Source organism: Callithrix jacchus, chromosome 14 (genome assembly GCF_049354715.1).
Source record: "Callithrix jacchus isolate 240 chromosome 14, calJac240_pri, whole genome shotgun sequence".
Taxonomy (NCBI): Eukaryota; Metazoa; Chordata; class Mammalia; order Primates; family Cebidae; genus Callithrix; species Callithrix jacchus.
Genome location: NC_133515.1, coordinates 14,932,204 through 14,951,321, shown reverse-complemented (window position 1 = coordinate 14,951,321; position 19,118 = coordinate 14,932,204). Strand labels below are relative to the sequence as shown.

Here is a 19,118-nt window from a genome sequence, read left to right as displayed (position 1 = left end):
GTAAATTTATTGGTTTTATAGATACACCTATGGCTATGTCTAATGAAAATCAAGACAATCTGTTGAAAAGCCAATTCGAAAGAATACATATGTGTGTGCGGATGGGGGGTGGTGGGGAGAGAAACAGAGGCAGAGAGACAGCAACAGAGAGAAAGAGAAAGAGAGGACACATTGAACCTCTATGCAACCATTGAATATGAAAAAAGATGAGGATGGGTGTGGGGGCTCATACCGGTTAATCCCAATGCTTTGGGAGGCTGAGGCAAGAGGACTGCTTGAGGCCAGGATTTCAAGAACAACCTGGACAACATAGTGATACCCCCATGTCTATAAATTTTTTTTTTAAATTAGGTGAATGTGGTGCTGTACACCTGTAGTCTCAGTCACTCAGTGGGTGGAGATGGGAGGATTGTTTGAGTACAGGAGTTCAAAGCTGCACTGAGCCATGATTACCCCACTCCCTCCAGTCTGGGCAACAGAGAGAGGCAAAGAAAGAAGAAAGAAAGAAGGAAAGAAAAAGAAAGAAAGAAAGAAAGAGAAAAAGAAAAGAAGGAAAGAGAGAAAGAGAAAGAAGGAAAGAAAGGAAGGAAGGAAGGAAACGAAAAAGAAAAAAGCATACATATGAATAAAACAAGGTTCTATGTGAAATAAACTGCATGTTATTCATCCCTCTAAGGGTCTAAAGCCTATAAGAAATACTATGTTTAGGCCAGGCACAGTGGCTAACACCTGTAATCCCAGCACTTTGGGAGGCTGAGGAGGGAGGATCATGAGGTCAGGAGATGGAGACCATCCTGGCCAACATGGCAAAACCCTGTCCCTACTAAAAATAGAAAAATTAGCTGGGTGTGGTGGTGTGTGCCTGTAGTTTCAGCTACGTGGGAGGCTGAGGCTGGAGAATTGCTTGAACCCAGGAGGCAGAGGTTGCAGTGACCAGAGATAGCACCACTGCACTTCAGCCTGGAGAAAGAGGGAGACTCCGTCTCAAAAAGAAAAATAATATCTTCACCTTATGAATGCAATAAGTTAAGTTATTCTTGATACGTTCTCCTTGTCTTATGGACTCTTTAGAGCATTTAAATGATATGTTGAGTCTAATTCCACAACTTCTGCCTAGGGGTACAGGAGAGCCTTGTATGAGTTTATCTAGTGGAATAGTCCATCATTCCCCACCTCTCCCTGCCCAGGATAAAGAAAACCTGTCCCAAGCTCTTGGCCCACAGAAGAGGTGACACAGTGCTCTCAGGCATTGCTGAAAGAAACAGAAACAGCACAGAACCCCCAGAGGCCTGGGCCAGCAAAGTACACCCTGATCTTTAGGAGAAAAGAGGAAAATGGAGTGAAGAAGTGTTTCTTTTTTCTGTGCTCTGGTACCCATCCCTTGGCATGGAAAGGCAAACAAGTCAGAATGGACTTGAGAAAATAAGAGTGAACTTATGTGGACACTTACAGGGAGGCAGTCACCAGCAACACTTACAGATGTGGCCACGGATCTCCACGGCAGCAAGGTTGGGCACAGGGCAGGCCTGGGATCAGGCAGGATTTGTGAGCATGTTGGGGCCCCCTAGAACAGGTCTCCGGGCTGTCCTCCAGGTGGCCCCAGCTGAGCAGACTGCACTCCGTCCAAGCACAGAACCTGGACGTGGAGCCAAGGAGGGTTTTCTCCTCCTGTAACATTGGAGAGGGCATTGCATTGTTGTAGACTACATGAATGAAGGAGAATCTGGCACGAGGACTCTTTCCATCCTCCTGGCTGTGGAGTGAACAGGTGGCCCCAAATCTGTCTGTGTGGTGGGGGGCGGAGGCGGGTAGGGAGAGGATGAATCTGAAAATATAATGTCCTGAAACTTAAATCTGAGCCACATAAAGGAGAAAGAATAAGCTCTAAGGTAGCACTCCCAACATTTTCCACCAAAATATCAGAAGAAACTGCTTATGCTTGGATAAGAAGGGGCAGGTGTTGGCCCAAAGCCACCCTCTACAGTCACAAAATGCATCTGAAGCCTTAGTTTTTGTATTTAAATCGCACGATGATTTTGTATTCTATTGTATAGTAGATCTGTGATTGTTTTAATAGAAATGTGTAGTTAGAAGTAGTTAAGTTATTTAGCTTGTTCCCCAAAAACCACCTGGTAAAACGATACTTTGGGAAGAACCCCACACTTGTTCTGTAACCTGATACTTCCCCTGCACCTCTTGGTAAGTATGAATTTAACAAGCACAGCTAGGGAACAGGAGCTCTGCTCCTTAAACAAACGGAGAGAGGCCACAGTGGCAGGAGGAGGTCACACAGCAAAGAAGGAGGGGAGATCAATGCAGCCCGCACCTGCCTCTCAGGGCACCCCACTTCAGGGTCACCCCGCTCTGCTCACCAGAGGACTCAACCACTAGCTGTCTTTACATACCCCAGGCCACCTGTGGAAACAACTTGCTTCTGGTGGTTCCTCTTAACCTAGCTGAGACAGGTAATTATTTTTTTCAAAGAAATTGGGAAGAAAATAAGGAGAAAATAGGCAAATAAGTAAAAGAAACAAAAAAATCAGCTTTATGCCTCTGCACGTGTCCTCACCCGTGACAGCCACAGTTACCTCAGATGAATGGAAGGCTGTGCAGTGTTTTACCCTGCACTAGCTCACGTCCCCCTGCCAGAGCTGGTCTCCCGGAAACCCCGAGAAGGAACTGTCATCAGGGCCCAAGTCCGGCTTAAGACATAGCTCCTCTATGGGCTTCTTCTCCCTCTTCCTGCTCTCTCCATCTATGTGTGTGGTGTGTGTATTGCATATGTTCTGTGCATGTGTTGTATGCCATGTGTGCATTATGTGAGTGTGTACTGAAGGTTACGTGTTTTGAGTGTGTTGTGTGTGGTATGTGAATGTTTAGTGTGTGTCAGCTGTGCTACATGTGTGTGCTGTGTGTTATATGTATATGTTGTATGCTGTGTATGTTGTGTGTTGTGTTGTGTGTGCTGTGTTGTGTGAGTGTGCTCTGTGCTGTATGTGTGCTGCATTTGTGTGCTGGGTTGTGTGTTGTGTATTGTGTGAGATACAGATACATAAATCTGGACATAGTGCAGTGAATCTCAAGACCAAACAGAGCCCCTACCTATCTTTGCCACCCACCCAGAACGCTTCCCTCAGTAATTCCACCAGGAGATGGTAAGGATGGGGTGACTGACAGATTAAATAATCCCCTCAGGCAAGATGTCAACCTTTATACACAAGATTTGTCTCAGCTTTGTATTCTACCAAGTGTTAAATAACACTAAATTCATACAATAAATATAACAGTCACATAGTAATTCTAGCTGTAGAACAGTAAGAGTGCAGCCTTTTCACAAAAGCATAATGCAGAGTAAAAGCACCAAGCTTCCATTGAGAATATGCAGGAGGTTAAGAGTAGTTGGATTTAATTATTTCATTACAGCCTATACTATAGTATGTGCAGGTAGGCAATATTTATATAACAATATCAATGATATATTTAGGCTTTCCCTATAGCATAGTAGAGAAATTGGCAGGGAGGAAAAAGGATTCACTTCATTGGAAATGATCATTCTTATTTCTAGACCAAACACTACAATTGAATTCAGCTTCTAAAATTTGGGTAAATTGCCTGATTTCGTTTCCACTCTGACCTTTGGAATCTGGCTGATTAAGGCTGGGCCTGCTAACGCCGCTGGTCTGTCCTTCTACTAAGCTGACCTGCTAGAAACCAGCCAATTCAGCCAGGCAACCAGCTACTAATCAGCCAGTTTCTAGTTAATCTTTACTGCTTACAAGTTCCAAGATTATTGATTATTTAACTGCCAGCATCCAGGAGGGTGAAGGGACCTGTCCTTCTTCCCATGAAAACAGGAAAGACAGTCTTCTGTGGGAAGAACGGTCAATGTACAACTTAAAAAAGAATCAGTGATGGCCACTGAGCCCAGAGGCTGTGCTTCCCAGCCAGGCCACATGCACTGCGCACATCACTCTCTTGCCTCTGTCTCAGCTAGGTCCCCCCCTCCCTCTGCACTATGACTAGAATGGAGCTGTGTAAATATGGGTGGCATTAGTGCACACTCCACCGCCAGTGGAGATCCTCTGATATACAAACAAGACAGTACAATGAACTGCAGAGACCTGCCTATGGTCTCTGGGTTTATGGGAAGGGCATTTTGCAGGCTAACTGGGTGTTAAGGATACGCTTTGGCTATCTCCCCTGGCAGGGTCAGTTGGAGGGAGAGCTAATCACTCAGTAAACAGAGAGAAGAAAGATGCTTATACTTAATAAGCCTTGCAAATGGAAAAAGCAAGCTCCTACCCACCGTGATTCTCTCTAGAAACAAATGGCTTGGATCCAAGCACTACAAAGCCCTTTCTGAAGGCTGAGAGGTCTCCGGGTCCCAGCACCCCCAAAGGTAACCCTTCTGTGTTGTTCTCTTTCTTGTGGAAGTAGCTTTAACAAGGGAAGAGGCAATGACTGTGATATACACGCGCATACACTGTGTATGCGCGTGTATATCACAGTCATGATTATTCCTTTTGTCTTAAGTGATGGCACTCCTGATGTGCAGTTCACCCTTCTCCCTCAGGGGCAGATGCAGCAAATTACAGGGGAGGGCCAGACTGAGGAGCTGGGTGCTGCTTCGGCAACACTTGTCAAAGGGTGTTCCCAATCCCCTTCCTCCAAGCCCCCTGAACCCTGAAGAGCGAAAGCAGCACAGAGCTCTAGCGGTTCAGCAAGTGGCAAAGCTGGCCTGGTGGCAGAAGGGAGGTTGAGGTCTCTGCCAAGGCTTGCTGCTCTGGTTTCTCTCATCTCTGGCTTGTGCCAACCACCCTGTCAGATGAAAGAAACAGTGTGGTTCGATGCGCCAAGTCAAAGCTCAGGCTGGGAGCCGCAGCCACGACACTGTCTCCACAGTCTTTTACATTGATTATTTTGTGCCCACTCTGGATACTTTCACTTAAAATGTGGGAAATAAAAACACAAACCTGTCTCCCCAGGCTATAAAAAGGAATGATGAATATAAAAAGGGGAAAAAAGGATCATAGAACATTTTGTAGATACACTACACATAAATTCTAAGTAAGCCTGGCATGGGATAATGGCAAATACAACCATGTGAGGTGGTAGAGGGGCACTTTGTCCCTGAGAGAACTCCAAAACCAGGGAATTCCAGGCATAAGATGACAGCCTTCCTGCTTGCACAGTTGCTATTACTCGGCCCTTTTCTTTTCTTTTTTATTTTTGAGACGGAGTTTTGCTGTTGTTACCCAGACTGGAGTGCAATGACACGATCTCGGCTCACCGCAACCTCCACCTCCTGGGTTCAAGCAATTCTCCTGCCTCAGCCTCCCGTGTAGCTGGGATTACAGGCACGCACAACCATGCCCAACTAATTTTTCTATTTTTAGTAGAGACTGGGTTTCACCATGTTGACCAGGATGGTCTCGATCTCTTGACCTCGTGAGCCACCGGCCTCGGGCTCCCAAAGTGCTGGGATTATAGGCGTGAGCCACCGCGCCCAGCCTACTCGGCCCTTTTCTAGGAAAAAGGACTTCAAAGATTTCCACCAATCACTCACATGGCCATTGTCTAGGGCACCAGTATTTCTTTCCATTTCAATTTGAATACAGCAAGGAATCCAGGAAGAAGACAAGGAACTTTTTTTCTGACTTCTCCACTTAAGAGAGGGTGAGTCTCTGGTCTCTTTCTAGAAACAAAGAAAGGAAGAGTGCTTGCTAATAATATAGCCCTTCGGCCTTCCAGCTTCTGGTTAGAACGAGGGGCCTAAACATAATCATTCAATAGTGTTTGTTCTGTGTGCCCCCTATCTTTGTCATTTCTCTTCTTCCTGTTTCTAAAGCTAGATTCAAAAATTTTAAAAAGTCCAGGCATGGTGTCTCATGCCTGCAATCCTAGCACTTTGGGAGGCTGAGGAGGGTGGATCACCTGAGGTCAGGAGTTCCAGACCAGCCTGGCCAACATGGTGAAACCACGTCTCTACTAAAAATACAAAAACTTAACTGGGCATGATGGGGCATGCCTGTAGTCCCAGCTACTTGGGAGGCTGAGGCAGGAGAATCACTTGAACTCAGGAGACGAAGGTTGCCGTGAGCTGGAGATTGTGCCACTGTACTCTGGCCTGGGTGACAGAGCCAGACTCTGTCTCAAAGAAACAAAAAACACAACAAAGCAAAACAAAAGTTAAAAGAGATTTAAAATAAGTATTGGGATACTTCCATTCTGCTAAAATTTTTAGCTAATTTGTCTAGTCTTATTTCATTGTATCTGTATATTTGCTCTTTAAAGAAATGTTTCAAAACCACAATGAGCTATCACTTCACACCAACTGGTATGGCTGTTACTAAAAAAACAAAAAATAACAAGTGTTGATGTGTTGGTGAGAATGTGGAGGAATGAAAACTCCTGTGCTTAGCTGGTGGGGATGTAAAATGGTGCTGCTTCTAGGGAAAACTATGGAAGTTCCTCACAAAACAATAAATAAAATTACCTTATGATTCAGCAGTTCTATTTCTGGGTATATACTGAAAAGAATGGAAAGCAAGAACTTCAGGAGATAGTTACACCCCCATGTTCACAGCAGCTTCATTCACAATGGCTAAAAAGTAGAAGTAACCCAAATGTCCATGGATAGATGAGTGGGTAAACCAAATATAGTATGTGTGCACAATTGGATCTTATTCAGCCTTGAAAGGGAAGGAAATTCTGCTCTATGCTACAATATGGATGAACCTTGAAGATGTGATGTGAAATAAGCCAGTCACAAAAGGATATTGTATAATTTCACTAACATGAGCTCCCTAGAGTAGTCAGATTCATAGAGACAGAAAGTAGAATGGTGGTTGCCAAAGGCAGGGGGCAGGGGAAAATGGGGATTATAGTTATTACTTAATGGATAGTGGGTTTCAGATCTGTAAGATAGAAAAGTTCAGGAGATGGATGGTAGTGATGGTCGCACAACAATGTAAATGTACTTAATGCCACTGAACTATGCACATAAAAGGGTAAAAATGATAAATTATGTGTCAAATATATTTTATTACTTTAAAAAAAAGTGTTTTGAACATCCGACATCATGTTCTACCTCCATAACATTTGTGATGGAGGAAGAGCAGGTATTGTAATCTGCATATCAACACAGGAAGACAGGCAGAAGGCCTCAGTGCTCTAAAAGCTTTGAGTCTGGCCTGGTGAGGTCCATCATCTTCGGCTGGAATCAGCCACCTGTTCAGCTACCTCCGGATGCCTCACCCTTTGCTTGGAGGCATAAAAACACTTCCACAGCACTATTCAACTTCAGGGCTAATGGCAGCTGTGGGGTCCGAGTAGAGGGGGTTTGGGCCTTACTGGCACCTCTCTCCTTCCTTCTGCTTTCACATCTGGCCAGGGACACTCCCCTTCTGCTAGGTTCCCAGACTCCACCCAGGCCCACTGACTGGACAGGAGGGCATGGTCCCAATTACCTCCCTCGACCACTGGACCACTGGCCCTCGCAGAACCCTGGAAGTGGCTGGGAACCCTGGCAGTGGCTGGGAACCCTGGTGGAGAGGCCTGTGCCTCCTGAGGCTTCAGCCCTCTCTGGATGGGTGAGTCCCTCCAGTGCCTCTGTCCTGTGTCCTGCTTCCTTTGTCCTCTCCAGAGGTCCCTCCTGGGCCTCACCACTGTTCAGCCTCCTCCAAACAGCAGCTCCCAATCCCCAGGACAGCTCTTCAAGACACAACCCCTTCCTCCCAGGAGACCCGCAGGTTTTAGCTCTCCCGGGGCCACTGCTGGACCAAGTCCTCAGTTGCTTCCTTGCCATTATCCTCTTTAAGCTCCCTCTCCCTCCTCTGGAAGCCTCCCTGGCTTCAGACTCCTTAATTGCGTGGCAGTTCCTTAACAAAAGCAGGTGCGTCTGCCCCGGCCCTCTTCAGACTTTCCATCACAGGCCAAAGGAGAACCAGAGAGCTTGCAGGACTCAGGGGCCTTATTAAGACAGGCGCAAAACGATCCTTCGTCTTCTGTGCACCTTAGGGAACGCAGAAGGGAAGCAAGGCTGGGCAGGGGAAGTTCCCAGAGCAGGCAGTCAGGGTTGCCCCCTGGCAAGGAGGTTTCCGGAGGCTCCGAAGTTCTCCAATGTGTGTGTATGTTTTCGGTGGTGGTAACTGGGAGGCAGGGGGTCAAGACCAGGAGTGCAGAGAGTGGGAGAGAAGACCACCTCCGCCCATCCTGGGCGCCAGGTCGGTCCTAACCTCCACCTGGCGTCAACTTTTTGCTGCTTCCGTTAGATGGCGCCCAATACTTTCTAACCACTTGTGAAACTGCTCCTGGCCCGGAACAAAAAGAACCTTGGGGTGTGTGAGTGTGTGTGAGTGCGAGTGCGCGCGCGGGGCCGGGCTCAGGGCACGGGCGTCGCCTGGCACTACGCGTGGCCCCGTCTCGGGTCGGCTCGGCCCAGGGCAGGGGCGCGCTGGCGGAAGGAGCCGCGCGGCCGGCGGAGAACTTTCTTCCTTTTCCCTTCGTTCTCCTTCTTGGGCTCGCGCCTAGGCCCTGGACACTCTCCCGGAGAGAAGCCGGGAGACCCGGCTGCGGCCTCCAGCAGCCAGCGCCGGCTGCAAGCGACCGCGGGGCCACAGTGCGCGAGAGGAAAGGGGTCTAGACCGTGCGGGGTGGAGAGCTGGGACGCACCTGACAGCCCCTTTCTCCGCCCTGACTTACGGCCCCAGCGCTCACAGCCGCTGCTCTTTTAAGAGAATGGGGCAGGTGCAGGTTTGGTTGCTGCTGTTTTAGCCGCTCCAAGGAAATTGGTGTAAGATTGATTTCCTAAGCGAATGCGTGCGCGTTTCCAGCAACACAGGGCAACCTTTCTCGCCCCCAAAGCCGGTGAAATTAAACAGACTTCCTTATGAAAAGGCCGTTGGGGACCCTAGGGCGTCAGATGAGTCAACTAATTTTAAAATAACTGTTAAACGGGTGGTTAGGGAGCGCACTTTCTCTCCACTACCAAGTTCACCTCTTCTTCCACCCCCTCTAAAACAAGTGACTTGACGATAAGTGATCCTGTCCCCTAGTCCTCTCCTTAATGCCAGTCTGGAAGCGCACTTAATGCATGTCTTGGAGAAGGGATGCGTCTCCTCGCCCTCGAGAACCAGCGCGGAGACCTTCTTTTGTGCCTCTGCTTGGCTGTGAACTTTCCCGCGCGGTAGGTTCTCCTTTAAGAAAGTAGCGTCCCTATGAATATTTAATGCTGTGCGCGGGCCGGCGGGGCGGAGGGGAGCCCACGGCCAGGGTTTCCGCGCGCGCAGAGACCCTGACGCAGAGCGAGCGCTTCCCCACTAGCCTGGCCGCCGCGGGAACTCGGGGACGAGGAGGGCGGAGGTTAGCTGGAGGAAAGGGCCAGCAGAAGGGGGGCTGGGGACGGGAGCCCGGCTCGGGGCCGTCGCGTTCATTTCCATAAGAAAGCTGAAATCGCAGTTGGAAGCAGGATTTCTCGCCCCCGCAGCCCTTCCCCCATACCCGGTTTACTGCAAGAAGTGGGCTGCGGAGCTCAGAGCCCGAAGTGTGTGCTCTGGTCTTTGATGATGTTGATAAAATGTGGTTTCAAATGTTGTCCCGAAGAGGCCGGTTTCCTGCCTGTGTGTGGAATGGAAGGACCGCGCTGGGTGAGTCCAGAGCGGGGAGGGGAGCGGACAGGAGGCGCAGGGCGGAGGAGAGGGAGGGCGCAGCCGGGCGGGCGCGGGGCAGCGCTGCAGAGGAAGTTGTCCTGGGGTTTTTGAAAGGGGGAACCAGGCTGAAATCAAGTTTCCCGAGCACAGAAAGAGAGAGAGAGAGAGAGAGAGAGAGAGAGAGAGAGTGAGTCCCAGAACCCACGAGGCCCGCGCGTGGGAAAATCTGGCAGATCTCGCTACCTCCCTCTTCAAAGAGCGGGGGAAACTTCCGCTGGCCGTCGCTGACCCTCTTCCTGCGAAGGAATAAAAATGAACTTGCCCAGATACTGGATTCCACTGACGATTCAGTTCAGTTCTTTCTGCGTTCGCATTGGGTATTGAGTTTCTTTTTGACTTGCAGTGTGAACAGTAGCCATGTGACCTCAATTCTATAACACACACACACACACACACACACACACACACACCTCTCCTAGGTACTTTATGATCCCATCTGGAGGAATTAAAATCCAGATCTGTGATGTTTATTCTTAGATAGTTTACCAAAAGCAGGGGGAAAATGTGTGAGACACATGTCTGCAAATATAACAAAAGTACTTTCCCTTCTGCTTGAAAAGTTGCCTGCAAATGGCTGGCTTCCGTTTACTGACTGCACCACCTGTACTTCTCCATGAAACTAAATGGAGTCAGGAATAAAGCACCAATCAGATCAAGCAATTAAATACCAATTATGACTATTAATGACTTCATTACTAATGACTGGAGTAGAGGACTCCAAATCCAATTGAGGTAATCAAGCTGTTTTAAAATTCTGCTACCTAACATTTTTCCTGCACTCCTTCCCCAAAATAGGAGGTTAAAAAAACAGAGGTTAGGTTTTCAAAAAGTTCTCTAGGAAGTATTCATGGTCAATGTTGAATTTATTTCTCTCAGTAAAGTTTATTGCTACTGCTGGTAAATAATGGAGTCTTCCTTTCTGGCTCTGTCAAGTTATGCAAAGTGTAATTGATGATGGTGTTTACATGATATATGGTACTGAGTTTGGATGCAGAATCGGGAAGGAGCAGGGGTACTTTCTCTCTTCAGTTACTCTGATAATGCAGCAGACCCTGAACGATTTTAAGGAGCAAGTGTTTTAATTCTTCAGATGAAGAAATGGCTATTGGGATGGTTGAGGAAATGTAGAATGGGGAACCCAGACAGCAAAGAGAAAGAAGGAATTTGGCCTATGTTTTGAATTTTATTTCTGCTCATCATAAGCTAAGTGACTGACAAGAAAAGGTTACTGAGAGCAGTATATTGGCATAAAGGCTACTGTGTGGCTGGGTTTATTTATTACTGAAGATGATTTGCCAACCCTCCTTGCCCCTTGATTGACACCCCTTCTTATCCCAAATGGAAGTCCTTGCTCATTCTGGGATGGGAGGAGGAGGCCTGGAGGGAGGAAGGGAATACATTTCTGCTGGAGTCCATGAGAAGAAAGGAGGGGGGAGTTAGTATTCTTTAGTCACTGTGTAGCAGGCAGGCTAGGCAGCTGGGCACTTGGAGGAGCCAGCAATTCATCTTGATATAGGTCATCTCTGCTCATTGTCCCATAGTTCAGCCCTTCAGGACACAGGGAGTGTTTGGAGCAATGAACTTCAAGTCCTTGGCTTGGGATATTTCCCTATCACCTCCCTCTTAGGTGGAAGCCTACAGCAGCAGCAGCCCAGCATCTGGTTCTGATGTGTTTACTAGGCTGGTATGGAAATGCCCAGGCTGCATGGCAGAAACCCGAGCTGCTAGTGACAAGCACACTCCTCTCCTAAGCAGCGAAAAGTTTTGATACTTTTTGAGCACTGGGTGGCCTCTTCTCTTGATGTGAAGCACATGATCCCCCTCCCATTTCTATTTGTCAGAGTTAATTGTCCTGCAGTGCGGGAGCTCACACCTCAGGCAGTGCCAAAAAATACAGCAGAGAAGGAATCCTGCACAGGTAACAGGATGGCGTGGTATTACCTTAGATGCCTAGGAGTTCAGAAACGTCAGTGGAATGAAATGGGCCTGGGGCATTCTCCCTTTGGTGCCTCTCTAGGGACAAGCCCCTTTGGTCTGGCCCAGACTGTGGGCAGCCTATCTATGTTTGATGACCTTGAGTGCTGAAAGTGAAGTTTGTCACTTTCTGTAGCTGGACATTCGACCCCAGAGGCAAATCTAAAGAGGAGAGCTTCAGGTATCCACACAATTTCATTTCTGTTCTAGGGCACCACGAGGCACCCTGAGAACTCAGAGGACCCAGAGGCTCCCCTCAAACAAATTCCCTGCTGACTCTGGACACCCCTTGAAAGAGGGAGCAAGAGGCTGCCACAAGGGTTGGCTTATAACTCCCAGCAAAGACTCCCAGCAAACAAGTTCCATTTGGGCTCTGCCTACCACTAAGCCTGGTTGTAGGGGAGGCAAGGCCCCTGAACAGCGCAAAGATAATCAGTTGTTCCCCTTTCTGGAGTCAGAAGCAAAGAAACCTGAAGGGCTGGCAGTGGTGCTGGCTCTGGGTTTATTGACTCTGTGATCCTGTCCAGCTGTCCTGCGGGGAATTCCAGAGTGCTCCTAAAGTGCATGGGGAAACTGCAGAAGCAGGACTGGGGCACAGTACCAGAAGCTATTTGTCTCTTAGAACCTGGCATCCCCTCCACTTACCTTACAGGAGACCCACATCACTCAGGTCTCAGGACACCTGGTGGGAGAAACTGGTGACAGTTGAAGGCAGGTTTCCTCTACTTACAACTTGTTTGAAAATGGACATAAAGAGGAGAACAGACACTCCGTCGCCCATACAGGGCCTCCATTGTGTCAGAAAACCTATCCCCTCCTAGGGCACCTTTGACACTCCCCTAGTTGGGCCTACATATTGTTCAGGACCTGTCCCCTGTACCCAAATAAATATAAATGAGTTCATTTCTTTAAAAGAAATATTACCAGGCTTATAAGAGCCATGCTAGTGAAAGGAAAAAAAAAAAAAAAAAGAAAACAGAAGAAAATTTTTAAAAAAAGTAAAAAAGAAAAGAAATATTACAGCTTTAAACTTTTCCCAGCCAGAATCCACCTAATTTCATCAAGGTTTCTTGCTAGGAGCCATAACCCCCTCCCCACCTGTTTTCCCTTCTTTTTTTGTGGTTTAAAATTGCATTTTAGGAGGGTTGATATAATGTTGTTCATGTCAGCAAGTCTCCCTGCCCCACCCTCACCCTGCTGCCCTATATGGAATTATAGTTGGAAACTACACACACACATAGAAAATCTTTTAAGATTTTTTTTCTGCTATTCTTCCTGACTAGAAGAGTTGACAAGACATAGACACATTAAGTTGCATAAAATACAGTAGCGTGATCAGCCTAAATGCATCTCATTTGCACTGTTTGTAGCCAGGGGTGGGGGCTTGTGTCACTCATTGCCTCCCCCTCCTCCTCCTAGGGCAGATCAGCCGGCTGGAATTTCCGAGCAGGCCCCAAGGCAGCAGCCATTTGGGAGGTGGAAGGCCCAGCCTACCCCAGGCCAGCGGGGGTGGGAGGGTGGATAGGGAATGTGTCTGGAGGTCTGGCCTGAGGGCTTGAACCAGCTTTGGCAGACCTGGGCTCTGGGAGGCTTGGCGGGTGGGTGCCCGCAGGTGGAAGCTGGAGGTCTGCAGCGATGCTTCTGAGCTTCTCTTGAGTTGAGTTCAAGAAAGGTGACACCAAGAAGTAGGGGAATAGTCACTGACTATATTTTACATCCACGTCTACCCTTTCTCGTCCACTTTGTCGGTGGAAGAGAAACACTTCTGCCTGATGGGTTTCTGCACCTGCTCCTAGCCCTGAACTCGGGCCCTGAGCTTCTCACTGCCGCCTGCTCTGCTCTGAGCCCCACTCCTGAGCCCGGGAGGTGCCGGAGCAGCGCCTCTCCCGCAACTCCGAGAGGCCCGTGGGAGCGGCGCCGGAGCCTTCGAAACCCCGTAGGGGTGTGGGGGTGAAGTTGGGGATCATCCGGGCGATTTTTTCTTACTATATCCCAATCACTCTCCCGCGTTGATGTCAACTCTCCCAGTCTCCCGGTGTTGGGGCGCCAATCCTTTCCCTCCAATTGCTACCCATCAGTTGGAGGTCGGGTCCCAGGGTTGCCCCAGGGTTCAATGGCAGCGGGGGGCGCCGGGTAGAGGGGCGGGAGGACCTGGGTCTTCGGGGACTAAAGGGGACCTCAGCGGGGCGGAGTGCAAAGCCTTGGCCGTTGGGAAATGCCCCACTAGCCACTGTGAGTGCCCAACAGCGTGTCGTGGGGGCGTCCGTTCTGCAGCTCGGGTGACTCAGATGCCCCGCCAGCCCCGCCAGCTCCCCGCTTCTCGAACGCTCTTCTGCTTGCCCAGCGGGGAGACTTCAGGGCCTGCCTCGTCAGGCCAGATTGCTGCCTGCGACCTTCCCGAGCCAACCAAGGGCGAGGCATGTTGCCCAACAAGGCCACCGCCTGACCGAGCCTCCCGGGGAACAGCCATTGCCAAAGCCCCGCGGGCCCAGGCGCGGCCACCTACCAGTACCCGCGCAGGCCTGTGGGAGCTCACGGGCAGAGGCCGAGAGGCTGGACTGCCAGCACCACACCGCTGACAGCCGGGCACATCTGCGGAGCCCGGGGGAACAATCAGCGGGCACGGCGTCCTGGGAGCTGGGGACACGCCTGCAAGGTGTGTGATCCTTTAAAGATCCTTGGTACTAGTTTTGCAGGAAGCCTTTGTTACAGCTTTGTCAGCCTGCCCGCCTTCAGCAGCTCCTCCGGGCCCCTCGGTTCCCTCCTGGCTCGCCCCAGCGGAGGGGATCTGCCCAGAATCAACTGCCCTGTTTCACCTCCCCTCCTGCAAGATTCTCGTCCGTTGGTTACAGTCTCCCCTCCGTGTTTGGGGCAGATAAACACGGTTCATCCCGCCTGCAGGATTGGGGCGATGCTGTCCTGGAAGAACAGGCTTTCTGAATGTGACCTCGGGTTGCTGCAGCGGCGCCATACTGCTACAGATGATGGAGTAGCTCGCCTGCCACGGTAGGGCGACTGTGGTGGGCACAGCAGGGCGGACAGAGGAGGGGTAACCTGCCTGCCCAGGCTAAAGATTTGAGGATTCTGACAAAAAGAAATGGTTGAGGATGACGCAGTTGTGAACTAACCTGGCTCCTACTGCCCCACAGGGCAACCAGTCCCAGTAGTCTTGGGTACCACTGCCCCCACCATATCATCATTGTAAAGGATGGACTCCTGCTGAGCCAAGGTGCAGCTCTAGGCAGGATCTCTGAAGGATGCTCTGGCACACAGAGGGTGGAGGTATGACTTTACATGCACACAAGCTTACATGTGCCCTGTCATATATGGTTACACTTTTCCCCATTCCCCCACAGTCTTCCTATTTAACTTGTCTTCATTCCTCCTTTCTAGGGCTTTCCGCCTGCACACAGTCATTTGGAGAAAATCAAGTGGCACACCTCTCCCCACAGAGGATTCTGTGTGTTATGTAACACACTTACACTGGAATTCCTCAAGTTACCATTTTGCCCCAAATCAGCCAGGACCTGGTTTTCTGGCGGGGGTGTCAGGATGATGCAAATGGAGGTGGAAGCTTCATTCCCTGGGGGCTTTTATTCCCCTCCTTGAAGCCCCAGTTCAAGGCCCAGGAACAAAGGGTAAAGGTAACTGATCTCTCTTTTGGTCTTCCTCTCCCCTCACTTCTACCCCCTCATCTTCAAACCCTCCTCTTTGATAAATAGAGGAAAACCAGTGGGATCAGGTACGTATGTAAATACTACTGACCTCAACCTCCCCTTCTCACTGAAAAGCGGAAAGCCTGGTTCAGGTACAGGCTGCTCCCTGCCTTCGAGTGTCCACCACTTCTACTCCCCCAGACATCGTGAGACTCAAGGCTACTCACTTAACATCCCTCTCTTGTTAAAAACTTTCAGGACAACTCTTAAATAGTTCTTGGAAGAGTTAAAGACCTTCTTTCAGGAGTGAAACGTTTTTAAAGCCTTGCTTGGCAGAAATCATTAAGGCATACAAAGTAGAATCAGTAGGCTTGCCTGAGCAATTTTGAAATTTGAAAGATTGCTCCCCATGAAATGTTAATTTAAAATAGTTTGTAGATGTTATTTTGTTCTATGATGGCTTTTTCACTATTGTCACCTAAAGATTCTCAAGACCAAGCTACTAAGACATTTCTTTTGATTTGGTTAGTTTCTGGGTGATACTATACTTTCTGATTAGACTTATTTAATTAATTTTTTTTTAACTCTACAGGACAGTTTTCAACCTTGAAAATGTAAGTGAAACACAGACTGGCCCTCCCTCTGAGACCCTGTTAGGGGCAGAAAGGAACAAATCTAGCTAGCCTCACTCACACCTCAAAGTTTCCCTGTCTGAACCTGGGTATGGTAAGCATGGTGGGTTTTGACGTCTTTTATTTTATTGCTAGCTCAAGGAAAATTCTTTGAAATGACTATTCTATTTCAGTGTGCAGTGTTCCAGCCAACTAAATGGGCTTGCCTTATGCCGAGAGGCAGTCCTGGAGGACAGAGCTAATATGTGATCTCGCAGGAAGCTCATCAGAACACCTCTTGTCCCTTTTCTTAAAAAAAAAAAAAAAAATTAAAAAGGTTTTGCTTCCCTCTCAGTGTCTGTTCCATTATTTTGTAGCTACAATAATGAAACATGGGCAGCAGTGATTATTGTTTTTGTCCTTTGTAACCATGCCTAGTGTTGGGAACTCACCAAGCCCCAGACATACCTCGGATATATTTTGTGCTTTTCACATTTATTTACTGCTCACTGGGCCACATAGATCATTCACACTTGATTCTGCCTTCCTGTGGACAACTCTTCCTCAAACAACACCCCTCTATGAACTTACAGCGAAAGGAGATTCACTTAGAGAAAACTTCCTGAATTAAAAAATACCAGACTCAGTTTCACCAGGTAATTGATCCTGGTCATACCAGTGACTAGGAAGTCATCACCTAACACTCTCAGGAAGGAGGCAGGCCAGTGGGCACATTTCCACGGACATTTCTAAAACGGTGGCAACTAAGTACATTTTATACATACAATTTTAATAGTATATTCCCATCCAGCTTAAGGCATTTAAAATGCAATTTTGTTCACACTCGTGCGTGCACACATAGGCACACGCACGTGTCAACTACGGTGATATTACCAGCCCATTTCCACTGGGCAGTACTAGAATCAACAAACTTCCTTTCTGAAGAGTAAAAAAGAAAACAAAAACCTCTCCATCTATTTTAAAAGGTTATTTTATACTGTTTAACATTCTTTCCAGACAGGAATTGGCTGGGCACTTCTGCTCCCTTTTCAAAGAACAGGTAAGCTAACTACTCTCTCCTACTCCTCCCCAAAACCAAGCCATTTTAAAAGCTAAAATTTCTGTTTCCAAAGGAAGGAAAAGGAACAAATTCCATTAATGAATTATATACATGGAATGTGGCTTGTCTCGGACGTTTGTATTTGTAAATAAATGGCTCCCTGTTTATTATGTATGTTTTACTGGGATTAAAAAAACGAACTGTAATGCCTCTGAGCATGTTACAATACAGCAAATATTTCCGCTTATGGTTTAAGTTCCACTGTTTTCTGGTACTCACTAGAAAGAAATCGGGTTAAATGGAGTCAGTTGTGGGGTTTAAACTTCCAGGCTGACTTGGGGAGGCGGCACCTCTACGTTTACCTAAGTACTGGGGGGAGGAAGGAAGGCTCCCTGGGAATGTTATGGGGATTAATCTGGGGTTTCGCTTTTGTCCCTGGATCTTTCTAACGCTGACCACGGCCTCGGTTTGCAGCTTCAGAAGCGAAGCCGGCGTGCGATCTCCTTGGCAGGCGGACTGGGCACAGTCCTCTGCCTTGCCCTGCTGCCGGCGCCCGCACACCACGGTCTCAGTCAGTATCGCCCCGTAGGCCCAGGCCTGCAATCCTCCAGCGGAGATGGGATCCGGGGTCGAGGGGGCGGGGGAGGGGGGGTGACTGTCACTGGGCCAGGCACAGGCAGTCTATCCTGGTGCCTGTAAGGCGCTGGAGTTTCCCACACGCGGGAAGCGGAGGCGTGGGACAAGCGCCGGGAGCTACCCAAGAACTCCACAGCCCAGGGCGGCGCGCAGGGCCTGGCGGCGCGAAACCTCCACAAAGCCGCCTGCCGCCTGCTGCCTTGCCTCCGCTCCGCAGTCCCAGCTGTCTGGACCTCGGTGTCCTCCCAAACAATGAGACCTGCCAGTGCACTAGGCGGTTCTGCTCTGACTTCTCCCCGCACACTGGGACCCGAGCGAAAGGTTATAGGTTGGAACCAGCCAGTGTATCTCCTTCCACGCACCGCATCCTTCGGGAAGACAAACGGAGTACGCCCTCCTCGTCAATTTCAGGCCCCGGTCTGGGCCACACAGTCCTGGAAGACTCAAGGGGTCACGGGTCCAAATCCGTTTTTACTTTGTCCTCCGCTCCAGGGCTCTAGGGCCCTGGGCAGCAGAGATGGGGATTTCAGAGAGAGAGGCCGAGACAGCCAGGCCTTGAACTCGGCCCCTCTGAACTCCACCGTCTGCAGCAGGGGCGGCAACTCAATTCTCCCGGGAGGAGGCTGCACCCCGCCCCCCAACGGAAAATCCGCAAACATCGCGCGGAGACCCACAGCATTTCTACCTTTCTTTCCACAATCTCCCAGAAAGTTATCGACAGAAACTCTGGAACCTGAGCCGACTCCAGTCTCCAGCAAATCCCTCAACCTTCCAAGGAAACTTTCAGAAGTTTCCCTTTCCCTCGCTCCTCACGGACTTTCTCCAGGCCCCAAGTTTGCTCATTACTCTGCTGACTGCCCCTTAGTCTCTAGGGCTCCCCAAGTCTGAGTGTTTCCCGAATAATAATAATAATTGTTATGAGGCTACGGAGGAACAGGATCAGAGGGTAGGAGGGACTGAGGGGGAGAGTGGAAATGTTTATAAAAAGGTTTATTTAAACCTGCGTTTCAAAAAGGTTCAGTTGACAATTATCAGTAACCCCGATAGACAACTCCATTAAAAAAGAAGAAGAATTTACTACTGCTCTTGAAAGCCGTTATTTTTTACATCGCTTTTTAGGAAGATAGATGAACAAAACATCGCGTTTCAAGCCATTTTGATCTGTAATTGAAAGGCAGGATCGGTTTGTATTCTCCTACGGCTTTTATAGAAGTTGCAGTGATCCAAAGTCGGGTTGCTGTGTCAGAGTGGCATTTTTATTAATGAGAATACAAAAAGCTTGCATATTCTTAGCCCTGCTTGAATTTAGTTGCTAAGCAACCGGTGTATGGTAATTCATCCGCGAAATTTAAATCTTTGAGAAAGGATCGTGCGTTTTGCTGAATGGTCGCCACGAGGAAAACAACTTGTGGGACCCGCAGCAGCTGCCACACTCTGGCCTCCCGGCCATGCAGGGCCGAGCAGGGACCGG

General features: G+C 48.9%; 1 protein-coding gene and 1 long non-coding RNA gene across 4 annotated transcripts in view; one reads left to right on the top strand and one right to left on the bottom strand.

Annotated features, from left to right (window-relative positions):
- LOC118147226 (uncharacterized) overlaps window positions 1-19,118 on the bottom strand; it is a 75,207-nt gene that overhangs the window by 46,802 nt on the left and 9,287 nt on the right. The gene's annotated exons all lie outside the window — the stretch shown is intronic.
- On the top strand, window positions 8,386-16,300 carry LOC128929568 (uncharacterized). Of its 3 annotated transcripts, none has more exons than XR_008476204.2 (6): window positions 8,386-9,363; window positions 14,586-14,690; window positions 14,834-14,966; window positions 15,078-15,328; window positions 15,933-15,954; window positions 16,146-16,300. XR_008476204.2 is itself a non-coding variant. In XM_054244660.2 (5 exons), the coding sequence occupies exons 1-4, from the start codon at window positions 9,230-9,232 to the stop codon at window positions 15,291-15,293; spliced, it is 588 nt and encodes a 195-aa protein (XP_054100635.1). In that variant the 5' UTR covers window positions 8,386-9,229; the 3' UTR covers window positions 15,294-15,328; window positions 15,933-16,300. The 3 variants fall into 3 exon arrangements, 1 of the variants encoding a protein (XP_054100635.1); XR_008476205.2 differs by having other exon boundaries at window positions 15,933-16,066; XM_054244660.2 differs by having other exon boundaries at window positions 15,933-16,300.